Below are 20,707 nucleotides of genomic sequence, written 5' to 3' on the forward strand. Positions count from 1 at the left end.
CTGGTTAACAAGATAGGGACCTGTTTACTGGAACTAGGGTACAGTCAGGGACCCGGGCTTCAGAAACAAGAGGAGCCCATTGTCTAGTACGAAGTTATCTGTGCGGAGTTGGACACGTCACAAGTTGATTTGGTGCTAAGCCACCCAGCTCCCTGCATGTGGTTTTTTTAATTCTTTAAGACTAGAAAGAGGTTTGATCTGGCTAACAGGCCCTCTCCCTGGAATGCCCTTCCTCCCTTCGTTACCTGGTGAACTCATGCATTCTTTAAGACTGGGCTCAATTGTCCTAGAGGACACCGTGTCCTGTGACATGGAGCCTTCTGGATTTCAGTTTGGCTGCCTTCTCTCTCTTGATTCATAAGCTGACTTAATTGCATTGCTTCCGTGGGCCCCCTGGCATTGTGTACATGTTGTATTTCATTGTGATTATTATTATAGGAAAGCATCCTATCGTATTGGTTTGGAGTAGGAACTCTGAAGTATGAAAGGCCTTCATTTGAATCATGGCTCCTTCATTTTCTACCTGGGTGACTTGGGGAAGTTGACTTTATGTGTGCATCTCAGTTTTCTTATCTGTAAGATGGGTTAATAACTTGCTACCTCTGGCATCTGGTTTTGCTGAAGTTAAATGGCAGCATGCATATAGAGCCCTGCATACTGTCCCTAGCACATGGGAAGTCCTCTACTGACTTGGATTGTCTTGTTGCCAGCAACAGAAACCAATTATGGCTAAGCTAACAGAATTGAAGGAAAACTGGACTAACAAGGCTTCAGAAAAGACAGGAATCCAGGCTCTGCAGGAATCTAGGGAGCAGGAGGCAATGGACAATTTCATCAGGGTACCAGCGGCAGGACAAGAGTCTCAATAGGCTGTATTGGGCACTTCATAAAGTCCCTACTACAGCCATTCTTATCTCCACCATATAGATGAAGTATCTTAGACTCAAAGCTTAGGCCACATCCGCCAGGCCACATGGCATTAAATTCCAGAAAATGGATTTTTATTAGCAATGATTAGAATTTGTTGCTTCACAAACTTTTGTGTTATCTCATTTAATTCTTCCAAAACCCTGGGAAGTAAGTGCAGTCATAACAGCAATTTAGAGAAGACACAAAGAAGCTAACTAACTTGTCCAAGGCCACCCAGGTAATAAATGATGGGACTGGGACTCCATATTCTACATTCTTGATTCCAAAGCTGGTTTTTCCCTCCAACTCTTTATCTCCCCCAACCCCTTAATCTTAACTTTCCCTTCTTGCACACCTAACACTCATCAATCTTCATTAAGTTCACTAATAAGTGAGATGAACCCTTGTAAGTGAAAAGAGGATTTATTCTCTTTCTGAAACCTCCTTTGATGATTCAACACTACGGGTGGAATTTTTCAAATGACTTTTACCATCTCAATGATAAAATCTTTCACCACCTCTTAAAGCTGCTGTATTTATTTCTCAAACATTTCCTTATTGTGGAAGGGGAGGAAAAATAAATAAATAAAAAGCGCAAATGCCCAAGGTCTATCACGATTTTGCAGAGCTAAGAGCAAAGCTCCCTGGGACTTCAGTTCGGGTTTATCTTGACTCTCGCCAGATTGAGAGCCTGTTCTCTTCCAGGATCCTAGCTGTGAGCTGTCTTCGGGTATTAAGTCTTAATGCATTATTCATCAGGTGGGCTGCAACACTTGAGAAAAACTTCTGGGCCTCCACCCCTGGCCCACTCCTGCACCCCAGAGGCCTGCCTTCAACCAGCCAGCTTTCCACAGGACTCTCCTCCCCTCCCCACCTCAGGACCCTCAGCTTTTTTCCAAAGGAGGGACTTGGCCTCACAGAGGCAACAAGCAAAGGCCCAGAAAAGGGAGTGGAGGAAGCGAGACCCAGAATACCCTGATTTGCATGAGAAAGACCGGTATTAAGTGGGGAGCTTGGCTTCTAGCCAAGGGAAAGCCCAGAGCCTGGAAGGATGAGAGTGAGGGAAGGAAGGAGGACGTGATTGAAACTCTCCTGGTGCATGGGGGCGAGGTAAACAGGGGCCCTCACACCCCCTCTGAGTCTGAAAACCGTGGAGCCACGGGCCTCTAGGTTCAGTTATACAGTAGTGCTTTCTCAGCAGACTTCTGCTTTCAGCCCTCAGACGGCTTTGTTTCGAAACTGTGGGAGGTATCATGAACTCCCAGAACCTGTGTCAAAGGAACGGCAAGAATAAAGAATAAAATTAAATACATTTTATTTATATTTTTTATATAAATGTATATTTGTTTATATATTTTATTTATTTATAAAGAATAAAATAAAGGAAAGAATAAAGATGGATTTGCAGGTGGTGACCATTTTGGATTTTTCTCTCGCTCACCCTCCAACACACTGTCGAAGACTTTATCTGATGCCTGCGTATATCCACATACACTCATACATACTTAAAGGTGTGCACACATGTTGCAGATGGCTTTTAAAAGGGAAAAAAAGCACAACCATTCCCTAGCTCTTCGTAATTCTCTGAGAGACACTACATGAGGAAACCATGCAGAGAAGGGAAAGAATCGGAAGGAGTCAACTTCTGTGCTGTTTTCCAGGTTTTACATTGAGAGCATATCGTTCCTGAAGGATAAAACCACCGTGGAGCTGTTTTTCCTGAACGCAAAGTCCTGTGTGCACAAGGTAAGGACCCTGTTTGCTGCGGACTCCAGCGGGGCTGGACTAGCAGGGAGCAATGGCAGGGCCTTTGTTTTTATGTTCAAGTGGAGAAAAAAGGACATAATCTTCTTTTTTTTTTTTCTTCTTTACATTTCTCATTCTTTGCTATGTTTCACACAGACATGCTATTCTCTATGTTACTTTTTTTTTATTAAACTTTTTATTTTGTGTTGGAGTATAGCCAGTTAACACTGTTGGTGATAGTTGTAGGTGACTAGAAAAGGGACTCAGCCATACCTATGCATGTATCCATTCTCCCCCGAACTCCCCTCCCAGCCAGGCTGCCGCATAGCATTGAGCAGAGTTCCCTGTGCTGTGCAAGAGAGGACATAATCTTTTTCCTTTGTGTATCCTACCCCGTAAAACAAAGCAAAACCGTTTTTTTTTTTAATGAAGAAAAGGCAGCTCTTCTCGAATTCTGAGTCAGGAAATACACAGAATCACCCCTGCCTGTGGTGCTCTCGTAACTCCACCCAGAATGACCCCGAAGTACACACGGGTGGAGCAGTCAGGCTGATCGGAGCCCCGCAAAAGTCAGGCCAGAAATCTGCTCTAACAGAGTACACCCTACATTTATATATCCTACTTTGAAATCAGTCTTCCTTAGGGGCCTCTGCTCAGAACCCTGTGTTTTAAGGCAGAGTCTCAGTTATCTGTGGCAAAGGATCTGTTTTTTGCTTTATTGTTTTTCATTTGTATCCAAACCGTGGAGGACACACAGCTTTTATAAAATTCAGTACAAGTGAACTGAGAGAAAAATGACCCCAGCTTGGATGTTGCAGCCATGCTGCGGTCAAATTGCTGTGGAAGTTTTAGACATTTTCCATTTTTAATCTTATCTCCTTGCAGATAAACTTTGCTTTAAAGGCCTCTAGTCTGGCCTCCTCTACTACACCCTAAGCAAGGGTGGGGAGTCCCCAGGCTCAGATGAAGCCCAGCTGCTTCCTTTATTTTCGCAGTGTTCAGGATCTTGGATCCCACACCTGCTTCCAGGGCTGGTGGGAACCTCTTTCTGCCCTCTGCCGGTATATATCGCCCTATATCTGAGAGGTGATGAGGGACAACTGGTTGGTGCCTGGCCTGGAAAGACAAAGGGGCAGACTGTGCATTGAGGCACCTGCGTTCATATTCCTCCCCTTGTCCCCAAAACGTTAAGGGTGGCCCACTGCACACATGCAGTTTTAATTAGTGGAAGACTTGGCAAGGAGCAGAATTTTTGTTGTTTTGTAAATAGCTTAATGGGATATAATTGACTGAACATAATTAAAGTGTATAATTTCATAAGTCTTAATATAAGTAATACTCTTGAAATGATCATGACAATCAAGATAGTCAATATACCTAGCAACTAAAGATCTGCTTTTTCTCACAGTAGATTATACATTTTCTAGATTTCTATATAAGTGGAATCATATAGCAGACAATCTTTTTGTATTCTTTCAATGAGCATAACTATTTTGAGATTCTTCCATGTTGTAGCAATAACCTTTTCCTTTTTTCTGTTTTTTTCATTAAAAAATTTTTTTTCTTTTTGTCTGTGCTGGGTCTTTGTGGCTGTGGGTGGGTTTTCTCTAGTTGCAGCAAGCCAGAGCTATTCTCTATTTGCAGTGCTTGGGCTTCTCATTGCAGTGTCTTCTGTTGTTGCAGAGCACAGGCTCTAGGGCTTGCTGGCTTCAGTGGTTGCAATAGCCCTTTCCTTTTTTATTGCCAAATAATATTCCATGGTATAACTAAAACATTGTTTATTCACTCACCTGTGTGGCTATTTCTCCCTTTTCCTCCCAAACTTACTGGGATATAATCGACATATAACATTGTGTGAGTTTAAGGTATACAATATGATGGTGTGATATGTGCATATATTTTGAAATGATCCATCCACCTCTTGATGGACATTTGGATTATGCAAGTTTGGGAAATGTTACAAGTAAAATTGCTATGAACATCCATGTACAAGTCATTGTATGGACACACACTTTTTTTTTTTTTTTTCATTTTTAAAAAAAAGTTTATTTATTTTAATTGGAGGATAATTACTTTGCAATATTGTGGTGGTGTTTGCCATACATCGACATGAATCAGTCACGGGTGCACATGTGTCCCCCCATCCTGAACTCCCCCTCCCATCTCCTCCCCGACCCCATCCCTCTGGGTTGTCCCAGAGTACAGCCTTTGAGTGCCCTGCTTCATGCATCAAACTTGCACTGGTCATCTGTTTTACATATGGTAATATACATGTTTCAGTGCTATTCTCTCAAATCATCCCACCCTCACCTTCTCCCATAGAGTCCAACAGTCTGTTCTTTACATTTGACACACTTTGTTTTATCTTGGATAAATACTGGAAATAGAATGGCTAGGTCATGTGGGAGATGGGATTAACTTTTTAAGGTTCTGCCAAACTGTTTTTCAAAGTAGTTGTGCTATCTTAAATTCCCACCAGCCGTTTATGATATTTCTAGTTCCTTCATATTCTTGTCAACACATGAAATCAACATCTTTTCCATTTTTGTCATTCTGATAGGGGTGCAGTTTTAATTTCTATTTCCCTGATGACATATATGATATTTGAGTATCTCTTATGTGCTTATTTTGGAGAAGGAAATGGCAACCCACTCCAGTATTCATGCCTGGAAAATCCCATGGACCGAGGAGCCTGGTGGGCTACAATCCATGGGGTCGCAAAGAGTCGGACACGACTGAGCGACTTCTGTGTGTGTGTGTGTGTGTGTGTGCTTATTTGGGGCTTCCCTGGTGGCTCAGACGGTAAAGCGTCTGCCTGCAATGCGGGAGACCCGGGTTCAATTCCTGGGTCGGGAAGATACCTTGGAGAAGGAAATGGCAATTCACTCCAGCACTCTTGCCTGGAAAATCCCATAGATGGAGGAGCCTGGTAGGCTACAGTCCATGGGGTCGCAAAGAGTCGGATACGACTGAGCGACTTCACTTTATGTGCTTATTTACATCAGTATATCTTTTTTATGTTTGAATCTTTTGCCCAGTTTCTTTGGGTTGCCGTTTACTTGTTATGAGTTTTCAGAGCATATATATGCTGGATACAAGTACTTTATCAGTTATGTGGATTACAAATATTTTTTCCCAGTCTGTGGCTTGCTGTCTGTTCTCTTAATGTCTTTCAAAAACTAAAAGACTTGTATTTTGATGAAGTCTAGTGTATCAATTTGTTCTTAAGGATTGTGATATTGTATCTCTGTAAACGTTGCCTAATCCAAGGTCACAAAGATTTTCTCCTGTTTTCTTCTAGAAGTTTTAGAATTTTAGGTATTATATTTAGGTCTATTATCCATTTTGAATTAATTTTTAAATTTTATTTTATCTATTTGTTTATTTTTAGCAGTGTTGGGTCTTCATTGCTACGTGGACTTTTCTCTAGTTTTAGTGAGCAGGGGCTACTCTCTAGTCGCTGTCCTTGGACTTCTCTCTGCGGTGGCTTCCCTTGTTGCAGAGCACAGGCTCTAGGGCACACAGGCTTCAGTAGTTGTGGCCCATGAACTCAGTACTTGCAGCTCCCAGGCTCTCGAGCACAGGCTCAAAAGCTGTGTGGCACACGGGCTTAGTTGCTCTGAGGTATATGGGAAGATCTTGCTGGACTAGGGATCAAACCCATGTCTCCTGCATTGGCAGGTAGGTTCTTTACCACTGAGCCACCAGGGAAGCCCCGTTTATAGCCATGGTTGTTCATATTTTCTTATCATTTTAACATGTGCTGTCTATAGTGATGTTGCCTCTCTTGATCCTGATACTAATAATTGGTATCTTCTCTCTTTTTTATTTATCATTCTGGCAAGAGGTTTATCTTTATTGAGCCTTGCAAAGAATCAGCTTTTGGTTTCAATGATTTTCTTATTAAAAAAAAATTTTTTTTTTCTTTTTCATTGATTTCTGCTATGATCTTTATTATTTTTATCTTCTATCATTATTACTTTCTTTTTCTTCTTTTGGGTTTAGTTTTCTCTTCATATACCATTCTTTTAAGTTGAAAGCTGAGATTGCTGATTAAAGGTATTTCTTTCCTAATATAGGCATTTATTTATAGTACAATATAGCATTTTCTGCTAAGTATTCATTTTGTATCCCACAAATTCTGATATATTGTGTTTTATTTTCATTCAGTTCTAAATATTTTTAAAGTTCCTTTTGGCTCCTTGTTATTTGGAAGTGTATAGTTTGGTTTCCAGAAATTTGGAGACTTTCAGGGCTCTTTATTTTTAATTAAATCCACTGTGGTCAGAAAACACATTTTGTGTAAATTAAATTCTTTGAAATTTGATGTGACTTGTTTATGGTCCAGAATATGCTCCATCTTGGTCAATGGTCCACGTGCACTTGGGAAGAATGTGTACTCTGCTATCATTGGGTGGATGTTCTAATAAATGTTTACCAGATCAACTTGATACTGTATCTTGCTCATTTTATATCTCCTTCTTGTATTAGTTATTGACAGAGGGATACTGAAAGCTATGATTGTGGATTTTTCTACTTCTCTTTGTAAGTTCTATCCGTTTTTGTTTCGTGTATTTTATTTATTTATTTTTTTAACACGATCTTTAACTGCTTTATTTTTCTTAGATCTTCCCAATGGACTCTTTTTAAAGTTTTCTTATTAGGGTATAAACATTTAAGAATGCTGTGTCCTCTGGATTATTTTTATTAAATGATCCTCTGTATTCTGATAATATTCTTTATTCTGAAATCTGCTTTGTTTGATGTTAATATAACCACTTAATGTTTCCTTTTTTCCATCTCTTAGTTGTACTCTATGTCTGTATTTTAAAAGTGCATTTCTTACAGACAGCGTATAGTTACATCTTGAAACGTTTATCCATTTATCTATCTCTGTCTTTTAACTGGTTGTTTACTTTATTTGCATTTAATGTGACTGTTGATATGGTTAAGTTTAAGTTTGTCTTGATATTTGTTTTCTATTTGTCCTATCTATTCTGTGTTCCTTTTTTTTTTTTTTTTGCCTTCTTTTGGATTTATTGAGTGTTTTATGATTCCATTTTACATCCTTCGTTGGATTATTAGTATAACTCTTTGTTTTGAGTTTTCTGTGATTGCCTTAGGGTTTATAGTATACATCTTTAAATTATCAAGTCTACCTTCAAGTTTATTATATATTGTACCATTTTACATGTAGTACAAGAACCTTATAATAGTATGTTTCTATTTCTCCTCTCAACCTTTAAGCTGTCAATGTCATAAGTTTTATTTTTAGTTGTGTTACAGATCCTTATGACATTGTCATTGTTTTTGTGTAAAAATTTAATCATCTCTGCTTTTAAGATTTTCTCTTTCTCACTACTTTGAACAATTTGCTTTCTTCTCCATGCTTTCTATGATTGTATTTACTGAGCATCTTGGACTTGTGGGTTTATAGTTTTTATCAAATTTGGGAATATTTCAGCCATGATTTCTTTAACTGGTTGTTTTTTTTTTTTTTTTCTGTTCCCACGCATGCCACCTTTGCAAATTCTAACTACACATGTACTAGACCTCCTGAAATTACCCCACAGCTAAGTGATACTCTTTTCATTTAGTTACTTCTTTCTGGGTTTATTTTGATAATTCCGATTTCAGTGTCTTCAATTTTATTTATCTTTCTTTTGCAATCTAATCTGCCATTTATCCCACCCTGTCCATTGGAAGTTTTATCTTCAGAAGTTTGATTTGGATGGTTTTAAAATCTTTCCTGTAGCTATATAACTTTTGGAATGTATGACTATAGTTATAATAACTGTTTTAATGTCTTCAGTCTACTTATTCTTTTTTTTTTTGGGCATGCCATGTGGCTTGAGGGATCTTAATTCCCTGATCAGGGAACCTGGGCCCTCGGCAGTGAGAGCATGAGACCCTCTGCATAGCTTTAAGACTCTCTCTCAGTGCAACTCTGTTTTCTCTAGCACTCTGTTCCGTAAAATCCCATCCATTTGCTCTCCCGACTCTCTTATCCGTCTGCTCAACTCCAGAAGTCCACCTTGCTCTGTCTGGGTTTCCTCTTCACAGCCAAGTGGGGATAGTTGGGGTTTACCTCGTTCAATCTTCATGGTCCTTTGCTGCCTGATGTGCACTGTTTTGATGACTATTATTTCATATTTATTGTCTAGTTTTTTTTGTTTTTTTTTTTCAGGAAAGGGGGTAAATTTAGCCCCTGTTACTCCAAAGCAGAGTTTTTAGCTAATTCTGTAAGAAAAGTAGAATGTCTCCAGCACCAAAGGCTTTATGACAGCCTCTTTTTCTGAGATGTGGGTTTCCTCAAGAGTGCATTGGGTTGCCTGATAGACACCTGTATAGCAAAAGCAGCATCAGATCAGATCAGATCAGTTGCTCAGTCATGTCCGACTCTTAGCGACCCCATGAATCGCAGCACGCCAGGCCTCCCTGTCCCTCACCAACTCCCGGAGTTCACTCAGACTCACATCCATCGAGTCAGTGATGCCATCCAGCCATCTCATCCTCTGTCATCCCCTTCTCCTCCTGCCCCCAATCCCTCCCAGCATCAGAGTCTAGTGAGTCAGGAAAACATTTACTGAGTCAGGAAAACATTTCATAAGTCATGATTGGTCATCGTTTCTTATGGAGAGAAATACAAATACCCCTTGTGATATTTCTCACTACCTAGCTGGCCAAGGTCCAAAGAAATAGTCTCCTTGATGATTTGTTTACTCTGTTGTTAACAAAAAAAAAATAAAGGATGAAAAATTTAACTCTTGATATTTCTCTTGTAGCTTTTTCTGCTAATCCTGTTGAGCTTAAGGAAGTAGAGTTCTTTTAAATTCTCCTCGTAGGTCAAGCGCTCCTTTCTAAATGAGAGTGTTCAATGACTTGTCAAAGAATTCAGAACTTTTATAAAACATGGTGTTGTAAGACACTATGACTTGCATTATTGGGGTAACTTTTTTAGATTCATCTGTAGGAATTTACAGTTTGATATTTTCTGTCTAAGTAATATGCAGATAGCTAGTTACACACAATCCCAAGAGATGTTACAAGATCCAGTAAATAAGATAACAGGATTGGGCTGTTGTTTGTTAATAATGTATGATAATTTAAGAACATTCTGCATAAGGAATATCATCTGAATCACAGCTACAAGAGTAAATAAGTTTTATGAGAACATAGCCTCAGCAGTAGAACAGAGGTGGATGGTGAATGAGTCTTCCTTCCACACTATGCAGGGGACAGTCTTCCCACCAAACGTGTTAGCCTCTCTGTTAGCCCCTAGCCATTCTTCTTCCTTTCTGCCAGACAGCTTTCCCCTTCCACTGAGGAGAGAAATACACAGGCAGGAAAAGACAGCTATTATTTTCAAATACACACAAAGTCACCGTATCTTTTTGCATGCTTGGTTTATAAGAAAGATGACTTGTGATGAGGGTTAATACAGTCACTGAAGCTCTGTGTAGCTATTTAAATATGGATTTATATTCACAAAATTCAGCCTCATGATCTGTCATTGGAAGCCCTGGGTGGTTTGCAATGGTTTTGTAAATATTGTCGCCCCTACTGCACAGCGAATGAGCCCTCTTGTTGTTGTATTAGTTGCCAGGTCGTGTCTGAGTCTTTTGTGACCCCATGGATTGTAGCCTGCCAGACTTTTCTGTCCATGAGGTTTCCCAGGCACGAATACTGGAGTGGGTTGCCATTTTCTTCTTTAGGGGATCTTCCCAACCCAGGAATCAAATCTACGTCTCCTGCATTGGCAGGTGGATTCTTTGCCACTGAGCCACCTGGGAAGCCTGGATGAGCCATTGGTGCCACTTAAATGCGTTGAAAGAAAGATTGTGCCTCATTTCTGATTTGGGTGTCCTGGGCAGTCTGAAAAAAGGACAAATATTTCTCACTTTTACTTATTCCAAAATAATCTCCCATGTTACAGTCAAGTACACATAGGGCATTCAGTTAGTTGTTGGTTAATTCAATAAGTTGAATGGATGTTATTGATGATCAACCCTTGATTCCCAGGAAATCAAGAGATAAACAAAGACAGCTTATCTGATATATAGTTTGACTAGTATTGAGTATGAAATGCATCTAAATATGCTAGGAAGTTGAACACCTAATATGCGAAACAAAAAAAAACATGTTCCAGCTATTACTGAATAACATTTAGCAATGCTATAGTAACTCTATTTACAGTTTTCAGCCAAGAATGAGTGAGGGGGTCCAGTAACTAGGACTCCACACCTCTATTTCAGGGGAAAGAGGTTTGATCCCTGGCCAGGGAACTAAGGTCCTGCAAGCCATGCCGCACAGCCAAAAAAGAGTGAAAAATGATTCTGTAAAGAACAAAATTTCATGTTTAGCCTAATGTTAAAAGTGAAAAGATCATTGGATTTTTCTCTAATCTTTTTAGATATCAGTTAAAGGTCTGTTTCTTCTAGAAAACTGGTTCTGGTAGACTTCAATTATGAAGGCACTGGTGTGTTAGCCAAATTCAACCATCGCTAGAGCTCAGTACATATGAGTACTGTATTTATTCTGCAGTTACTTATTGCATGCCTGCCACCTGCCACCCCATTTGAGACTGTTTGTAACTAGAAATGCTTCAAGGATCTCTTGATTTTTCTACTGGTATTTTAAATCCCACTTAAACATCAGTGAAGGTGAAATTTGTTCTCTGAGAAAAAGTATACTTCAGCAAGAGTCATGACAAAATCTGGCTTAACATATGCCTGTCCTTATGCTGCTTCTGCTGCTGCTGCTGCTAAGTTGCTTCAGTTGTGCCCGACTCTGTGCAACCCCATAGACGGCAGCCCACCAGGCTCCCCCGTCCCTGGGATTCTCCAGGCAAGAACACTGGAGTGGGTTGCCGTTTCCTTCTCAAATGCAGGAAAGTGAAAAAATAAAGTGAATTCGCTCAGTCGTGTCCAACTTCTAGCGACCCCATGGACTGCAGCCCACCAGGCCCCTCCATCCATGGAATTTTCCAGGCAAGAGTACTGGAGTGGGGTGCCATTGCCTTCTCTGGCCTGTCCTTATAAAGTAATCTAAACAATGTGTTTCTGTTTTCTATGACCTGCTGAAATTTGCAATAGGAGAAAATAAGTTAAAAATCATTCTGTGTTTTGATCTTGACAAGGAAATGTAGCTTTAAGGGAAGACCTCAGGGCTCAGGCTGCCCCTGAGCCACAGCAGCCGTGTGATCTTAGGAGAAGTATTTAACCTTTCTAAGACATGTTTCCCCTTTCAGAGTGATTCTCTGAGATTACAGCAGGTCTCATGTGTAACCTTTGACTCCTTTTATCAGATTGACAACAAATGCTCATTTAAATGACCAGGCTCCTGCCTCTTGTCACGCTCCATATCACAGACTTAGGATTGAGTGGGGAGCTGGGCATCAGTTTTTTCAACAAGGTTCTTAGGTTATTCTCCTGAACACCTTGGTTGAAGAACCATTGGATTTCCTGCATGCTAAACATGCAGAAAGTTTAAATACATATTGAAACTCGCTTTGAGAAATATGAATCAAGGTCCAGTGATAAGACTTCAGAAAGATGCCTTTTCATTTCTCTTCCTCTTCTTTCCTGGGAGTTAAAAAAAAAAAAAAGTGGAGGAAAAACAGGAGTTGAAAAAAGTGGAGGGAAAAGAAAAACAGGAAAGTGAAGGAAGGTATGAAATGCATTTCCAGCTCTGAGACTAGAGAGAAGGAAAGAAACATCCAGAGAGCCTTTTCTCTACATTATCATGAGCCAGCAGTGGGCTGGGTGGTGTGCAATTAGCCATTAATACATTTGATCCTCCTATAGCCCTGGAAGAAGGAAACTATCCCCTTTTCCAAATAAAAGAACTGAGGCACAGAGAAATTAAGTAGTTTGCTTAACATCACAGGGCTATTATGTGGGGAAAGTGTCCTTGGCAAATTATACCAGCAGGAGACCCTGGACCTTAGAAGCACCTTCCATTTACCTCAGCTGCCCCTTTTAGGGGATTGCTCAGTAATTTGGAACTCAGGAGCTATTGTTACAGAATGGGCTGGTCATAGCACTAACAACTATTGAATACATATAATTTGCTAGGCACTTACTGTATGTATTCGTGCATTCAGTTCTCATTCCAACCCTAGTATGTAAGAACCTATTAGGTAAAATCTATTATTATCCCCCATTTTACAGATGGGAATTTTGAGGTACAGACATTAAATAACATACACAGACTCACATTGCTAATAAGTGGAGGAGCCAAGATTCACACCAGGCAGTATGATGCCTGAGTCCATGAGGTTAACCATGATACATCCTGCCTCTAGATGGGTGAGGGTTGTCTGCCCACTGCCCATGAGGGGGCATATTTGTGGCATCCTCAGTTTAAGCTCCCTCTTCCCATTTTCTGAATGTTGTTGTTCATGTCGATACTCTTAGCTTATGGTCAATAAGGTGCCTCTGCTCGTTAGGGGTCAAATGGCTTTGACCCCCTTTGACAGCCTGGGCTAGGCACTTCTGAAAGAAGATTTCAGAAGGATGCTCGGGTTGAATGTTTGAAATGTTTGAAACTGCCTGTACGGTTCCCCAAGAGTTCTCCAGAAGAGAGCTGTTGTCTGAGTTGTCTGTTAAGTGAAGGGTCCCAAACTTGTTTGGCTTCCTTGGGGAGAATGCAGAGGGGCACACCTTGCCTGCACACAGCCACCACCTGTGCCAGATGGTGATGATGGGGAAGTGACAATAATGATGCTGAGGAACCTGGGAGCCTTCTGTGTGTGGGCTGTTGGACAGCCTGCTTGGAAAAGCCTCAAATGCGTGAGAAATCCTGCAGATTTGCCCTCAGTGGTGATTTTTGCAGGTCTCTTCAACCATGCTATGCTATGCTAGGCTAAGTCACTTCAGTCGTGTCCGACTCTGTGTGACCCCGTAGATGGCAGCCCACCAGGCTCCCCCGTCCCTGGGATTCTCCAGGCAAGAACACTGGAGTGGGTTGCCATTTCCTTCTCCAATGCATGAAAGTGAAAAGTGAAAGTGAAGTCGCTTAGTCGTGTCCGACTCTTAGCAACCCCATGGACTGCAGCCTACCAGGCTCCTCCGTCCATGGGATTTTCCGGGCAAGAGTACTGGAGTCGGGTCCCATTGCCTTCTCTGCTCTTCAACCATACCTGTGATTTAATAATCAAACCATTTATCACTACCATACCTTTGAAGACATGGTTGCAAAATTAAAATAGTATTGGCCACCTTATCTCTTTGGGTATAGATGTTAGTTGCTCAGTCCTATCCAACTCTTTTGCAACCCCATGAACTATAGCCTGCCAGGCTCCTCTGTCCATGGGATTGTCCGGGCAAGAATACTGGAATAGGTTGCCATTTCCTTCTCCAGGGGATCTTCCTGACCAGCGATTGAACCTGGGTCTCCTGCATTGGTAGGCAAGTTCTTTACCACATTATTATTATAATCATGAGATGACAGAAAATGGAAAAGCAAGTGAGGTTCAGTAGGTGCTCTGTGGCAGAGACCATGCGTGGGCAGGGGTGGGGATGAGGTGGAGGATGGGAAATGGACTTACTGAGAGCTCGAACTGATTTTTTTTCCTGTATTGACTCCTCTAAGCCTCATGACCAGCAATGCTGTTATTTATTATTACTTTAACAAATGAGCAAATGGAAGCATAAATAAAGTAAAAAATTTGATCATAGTTAAATAGCTCATACCCACTCCAGTACTCTTGCCTGGAAAATCCCATGGATGGAGGAGCCTGGTGGGCTGCAGTCCATGGGGTCGCTAAGAGTCGGACATGACTGAGCCACTTCACTTTCACTTTTCCCTTTCATACATTGGAGAAGGAAATGGCAACCACTCCAATGTTCTTGCCAGGAGACTCCCAGGGACGGGGGAGCCTGGTGGGCTGCCGTCTATGGGGTCACACAGAGTCGGACACGACTAAAGCAACTTAGCAGTATCAAATAGCTCATTAGTAGTGAAGTCATCACTAGGTAATCTGGCTGCAGAAACCGTAGTATTTGTCTTCATTCATTCAATAAAAAAATTATTGTGTTCCAATTATGGGCCAGGATTTCTAGTGAGTGCTGTGTTATCAGTGAAATGTTTAGTAATGCTACCTTCCCATGGCCCACAATAAGTCTTAAAGAGTCTCTCATTTGCACATTTGTGTGTGAGCATGTGTTGTGTTCATTTTAAGGGCAATGTGACGGTTTGTTGTTCAGGCACTCAGTAGCGTCTAACTCTGCAACCAACCCCATGGACTATAGCTCACCAGGCTTCCCGTCCTCTATCTCCCAGAGTTTGTTCAAATTCATGTCCATTGTGTCGGTGATGCCATCTAACCATCCCATCCTCTGTCATCCCCTTCTCCTCCTGCCTTTAATCTTTCATAGCATCAGAGTCTTTTCTAATGAGTCAGCTATGCACACCAGTTGGCCAGAATATTGGAGCTTCAGCTTCAGTCTTCCAATGAATATTCAGGGTTGATTTCCTTTAGGATTGACTGGTTTGATCTCTTTGCTGTCCAAGGGACTCTCAAGAGTCTTCTCCAGCATCACAGTTTAAAACATCAATTCTTCCATGCTCAGACTTCTTTATGGTCCAACTCCCACATCCGTACATGACTACTGTAAAAACCATAGCTTTGAGTATACGGACCTTTGTTGGCAAAGTGATACCTCTGCTTTTTAATATGCTGTCTAGGTTTATCATAGTACTTTGAATAAATGTAGAAATACGAGTGAGCCACACATTAGGAGTGCTATTTAAAAAATAGAGTTATTGCAGGACTGTCCGATCACATTTATTTTTATCCTCCCTTTTACCCCATTTCTTGACTGAGGCCTTATTAGGTGTGCCCTTTCTTCAGGAGACGCGGGGAGAGTCTCAGCCCCAAGCATGCTTTGGCCGCATGTGCAGGGTTAGAACATGCTGCCCAGTGTCCTCACTCTGAATGCTGTTTGCATGTAAGTGTGTGTACCTGGGGCAGCTCACCAGGTTCCTCTGTCTATGGAACTTTTCAGGCAGGAATACTGGAGTGGGTTGCCATTTCCTCCTCCAGGAGACCTTCCTGACCCAGGGATCAAATCTGCATCACCTGTGTCTCCTGCACTGCAGGCAGATTCTTTACTGCTGAGTCACTGGGGGAGCCCATTGCATAGTATACATTTTTATTATCTCTGAGAGCAAGATTATGGGAGGATTTTCGCTTTCTCAGTAACACTTTTCTAAAAATTCTTTAACAGGATACTTGAATTTGTTTTATATAAGAAAAACAGACAAAAACAATCAATGTCCTTTATCTCTTTTAAACTTTATCTCTTTAAAACTGCATGAAGAGAATAAAACCATTGTGCTGATCATTCTCCCTCCATTAGAAAAAATACGCAGTTATCTTTGTCACTGGATAAAGCTAAGTGGAAGCTGAAAATTCCTAATTGCTTTATCTAGAAAAGTAAAAGGTCTACTCTTAAGACAACTGGCTGTAATTTGTCAATTGTAATCAGACGCTTTCCTGTTGTAAAAATATACTTGTTGATTGTAGAACATTTAGAAAATGCAGAAAAGGGCAAAAAAATTTTAGGAAGGAATCAATCCATAATCCTGATATCAGCACATTAGGCATTTAGTTTCACTTATTTCTTTCTTTGAGGTATGTATTTTTTTTTGTTGGGATCAGTTGCTGCCTGTATTTTACATTCAATGAGACTTTTAACTTTTTGAGTATTTTAGATACGTTGACCTCATCTTGTCCACTTTTCTTCCTATTATCTATATATTCTTGTGTTGTAAGGGCCAGGAGTCAAGATGGTGAAGGATTGCACGGTTGCTTTGAAAATTCATGTTTTTATTTCTATATTTAATATAGACTTGCACATGAGGAGTAGGGACCAGGTTTTTTTATATATTAGAAACTCTAGAACCTAGAGGTTAGGTAAAAGGTTATTGAACGAATGGATAAGGGAAGGAGCGAATGTTTAAAGAATGAACAAATGGATTCATTTGTTGAAGCATTTGTAGGGTTGAGGCATTATTTATTTAATTCTTTTTTTTATTTTTTGGCCATGGGGCACCGTGTGGCATGTGGAATCTTAATTCCCAAGCAGGGCTCAAACCCACTCTCCCTGCATTGGAAGCCCAGAGTCTTAACTGCCAGACCACCAAGGAAATCCCACGATTTGAGACATTTTAGAACATAAAATCAGCAAGACTTCATACCTCCCATCTTGGCTTGCCCCTGCTACCTAGAGAAGCAATATAATGCAGTGGGGGAGAGGTTAGACTGAAACTAGACAGTCTGGATTCAAAAACATGGCTTTGGCTCTAACCTTGGGATGTTACTTATATTTTTAAGCCTCAGTTCTATTGACTATAAAGTGAGGATCATAGTTCCCACTACCACGGATAAATTAATATATGCCAGGTGCATAAAACAGTGTCTAAGACAGACATTGTTTTGCTAGTAACTGCTGCTGCTAAGTCGCTTCAGTTGTGTCCGACTCTGTGCGACCTGAGACGGCAGCCCACCAGGCTCCCCCGTCCCTGGGATTCTCCAGGCAAGAACACTGGAGTGGGTTGCCATTTCCTTCTCCAATGCAGGAAAGTGAAAAGTGAAAGTGAAGTCGTGTTATTGCTACTGCTCTGACATATCAAACCCCTTCCTAGGATGCACAAGCTCCAGTTCATCACTCTAGCCTCTTCCCCACTCATCATGTTCATACTGAAATAACTCCTAGTTCGCAGATTAATACCGGCTTTCTCAAGTTTCTGTGTGCTTTTAATATATTTATTCCTGTGCTGACTGTCTTTCTTTTCCTCATGTCCTTCTTTCTCTGCTGAATGTTTCTCTTGCCTTTCGTTTCCCTCTGATGGATTTCCACTCATGCTTCTGAGCTCAGCTCCAGAGTCCCCACCCCTTAAGCGATTCTTCCCTTCCCTGTGCACTACTGCCAACCCTATCCTGAAGGACTTAAGTTCCTCCCACTTTGAAAATATCCTCTAAATACTTCCGTAGCCCTCTTCCCATTATGGGGAATTACTCATTTTTACATCTGCTCCCTGTGCAACTGGACTGTCACCTTGGGACCAGGGTCAGCTCTTATTCAGCTTTACATCCCAACCTCTGGCACAAAGACAGGCATACACTATAGACCCTCAATAAATATTTATTAAGTGACTAAAGTAAATGTAGTTTACATTCACAACTAAAATGATCAGATTTTGCAAAATTAGCTTTTTAAAAAATTATCTATTTTAATTGGAAGCTAATTACAATATTGTGGTAGTTTTTGCTTGAAAAAGATTGAGCCAGATTGAAAAGCAGTCCTGAGTAACAACCTTAAGATTAGACCTTTTCAGCTTTCTATCTTAATTTTGTTTTCACTGCCTAAGACAGAGCCAGTGCTCCTACATTCAATTTTCCAGAGCTGATATTGTTCCTGTAACCCTGAAATTTAATATACTGAACCTATTGGGATACCATTTGGCACGTCACGTGATGGGATTTTAAAGCACAGGAGTCTCAGCATAAGTACTGTAACCTCTGCTGCTTTATTTACTGTAAGGACTTTTTGTAGACATTTAAGAGAATTGCTGTAAAATCAGCTACAGGGGTAGGTTGACATATTTCTCTCCTCTTCAATTCAGATATTTTTTCTTGGAATTTCAAGGAGATGCTGAAATTGATTGGCTTTAAGATGGAGGAGCATTGCAAGTGTATGCAAAGGGAATCCAGTTAATCGTAAAACCTCATTTTAGCTAAGTCTTCCAATATATTCTTCTACCCCTGCCATTCAGTCAAACTCTGAATATTGTTGGCTTTCCTTTCTCCTTCTTACTAAAGTCAAAGTTACCATATGGTCATTCAGTCGCTCAGCCATGTGTGACTCTTTTCTACCCCATGTACTGCAGCACACCAGGTCTCCCTCTCCACTATCTCCTGAAGGTTTGCTCAAACTCATGTCCATTGAGTCGGTGATACCATCCAACCATCTCGTCCTCTGTCATCCCCGACTCCTCCTGTCTTCAGTCTCTCAGCATCAGGGTCTTTTCCTGTGAGTCAGCTTTTCTCATCAGGTGGCCAAAGTATTGGAACTTCAGCTCCAGCCATCAGTCCTTCCAATGAATATTCAGGGTTGATTTCCTTCAGAATGGACTGGTTTGATCTCCTTGCAGTCCAAGGGACTCTCAAGAGTCTTCTCCAACATCACAGTTTGAAAGCATCAATTCTTTGGTGTTCAGCCTTCTTTATGGTCCAACTCTCACATCCTTACCATATAAGCAGCAGCGAAGAAGGAGTGGAAGAAAAATTGGAGAAATGAGTTATCCCAAAAGTCAATAATGAGGTCATAAGTAATCAACCTGTGACTTTTTTGAGTGGGAAATAGTCTCCTAAAACCTAGAACAATATTTGATAATTTATTATTGTTCCAGCTGCCTGTTCATGACAAAGAGACTTTTAAAAAATAATTTTATTTATTTATATTTATTTTTGGCTGCACTGGGTCTTCACTGCTCTGTGCAGGCTTTCTCTAGTTGCACCGAGAGGGGCTGCTCTCTAGTTGCAGTGCGCAGGCTTCTCCTTGTGGTGGCTTCTCTTGTTGCAGAGCACCGGCTCTAGACATGTGGACTTCAGTAGTCGCAGCACATGGGTGCAGTAGTTGTGGCATGCAGCCTTTGTCGTTGCATCTCGCATGCTTAGTTGTGGTGCATGGGCTTAGTTGGTCGGCAGCATGTCGGATCTTCATGGACCGGGGATCAAACCCCTCTCCCCTGCATTATCAGGTAGATTCCTATTCACTGTGCCACTAGGGAAGTCCACAAAGAGGCTTTTTAAAAAGTACACATTCATAGTAAGACGTATTAGTGTCCCTGTTTACAATGCCTTAAAAGAGAGGAATTAGTCTCAGCTCACCTAACAGAACATGAAGCGTATTCCTCTGTAACCAGTCCATTACTGTCAGCATCTCATTCATGACTCTTATCCTGGAATTATTCCATGTAGTTCAACAACCAACAATTTGAGTCCTTACCAAGGACTAAGATATATCCAGTCTGTCTGCTAGCCTGGTAGAGTTTTAGCAGTTGGAATTTGAGAGTGTTTACCTATGTGAATGTGTGTATTTTAATCCTTAAGCTCAATTTCACGGTGCTGAAATTATTTAACGGGTCGGTAACAGAAACTGAATTTTGCAGGATGTAAGTTCTGTCTACAGAGAGGTGAGCACACTTTCTCAAAATAACTAGCCATCAGTATTTACCCAGTGAAATCACTAAGCCAAACAGCAGAGTTGGTTTGAAGACTAGCCAATCCATGAGGAAGAAAGCAATCGAATGCCTATTTTAAAGGGCTGTTGGGAGTTTTATAATCAGTATTTCACTTTTCCCTGTTTCATGTGGTTTTCCCTCTATGTTTTCCTAACATTTAAATTACATGTCTTATACCATGAATATTGAGATCTGTGCTGCCTTTGCATTTGTCTAAATGCAAGTTTTCGTAATAATAGCTTATAACACGTGTCAGTTGTAATCCTTGGGTACCTGTCACACGTGCTTTGTCACTGCCTTTACCACCTCCGTGAGATGCTAAAGAGGAAATTGGTCAGTCCTTGGATGAAAAATCCAAGGCCCGCCCAAAGAGGCAAAAGAACAAGGTCTTAGAGTATAAGGGAAATGCACTCCAGTTGGCACTGCCCGGGGTAAATTTACAAAGAATGAATTATTTGTTCATTGATATTTTGCCAGCACAAGTAGGCACTCAAATATTTGTTGATTACATTGAAAAGAGCCACTAAACGTCGAGCTGTAAGATTTGTATTTCATAATGGTGCTATTTAACATGACTTACCTTAAAACATTTAAACTTTTAGTAAATACTTTTTTGGCAAATCATCATCGCAGAAAGGGGCCAAAAGAATAGCATTGTAGCTAAATTGTCACTCAAAAAAAGTCATAATACTTAAAAATTGCACAGTGAATGTTTGGATGACGGAAAGAGGAGGTAGATGGTCCATTCAGCTGAAAATATAATATCTTAAAATCTAGGAATGGATGAAATGACTCTGGA

At 40.8% G+C, this 20,707-nt stretch overlaps 1 protein-coding gene across 10 annotated transcripts in view; it reads left to right on the forward strand.

Moving 5' to 3' along the window:
• The window catches only part of FRMD4B (FERM domain containing 4B), a 352,925-nt gene that overhangs the window by 241,649 nt on the left and 90,569 nt on the right, over nt 1–20,707 (forward strand). For all 10 annotated transcript variants that reach the window (XM_044933559.2, XM_044933558.2, XM_044933560.2 and 7 more), the window contains one exon: nt 2,571–2,655. In XM_044933559.2, the coding sequence (XP_044789494.1) occupies nt 2,571–2,655 (85 nt within the window). The remainder of the gene's footprint in view (nt 1–2,570; nt 2,656–20,707) is intronic.

The sequence above is a fragment of the Bubalus bubalis genome, chromosome 21 (assembly GCF_019923935.1).
Source record: "Bubalus bubalis isolate 160015118507 breed Murrah chromosome 21, NDDB_SH_1, whole genome shotgun sequence".
Taxonomy (NCBI): domain Eukaryota; kingdom Metazoa; phylum Chordata; class Mammalia; order Artiodactyla; family Bovidae; genus Bubalus; species Bubalus bubalis.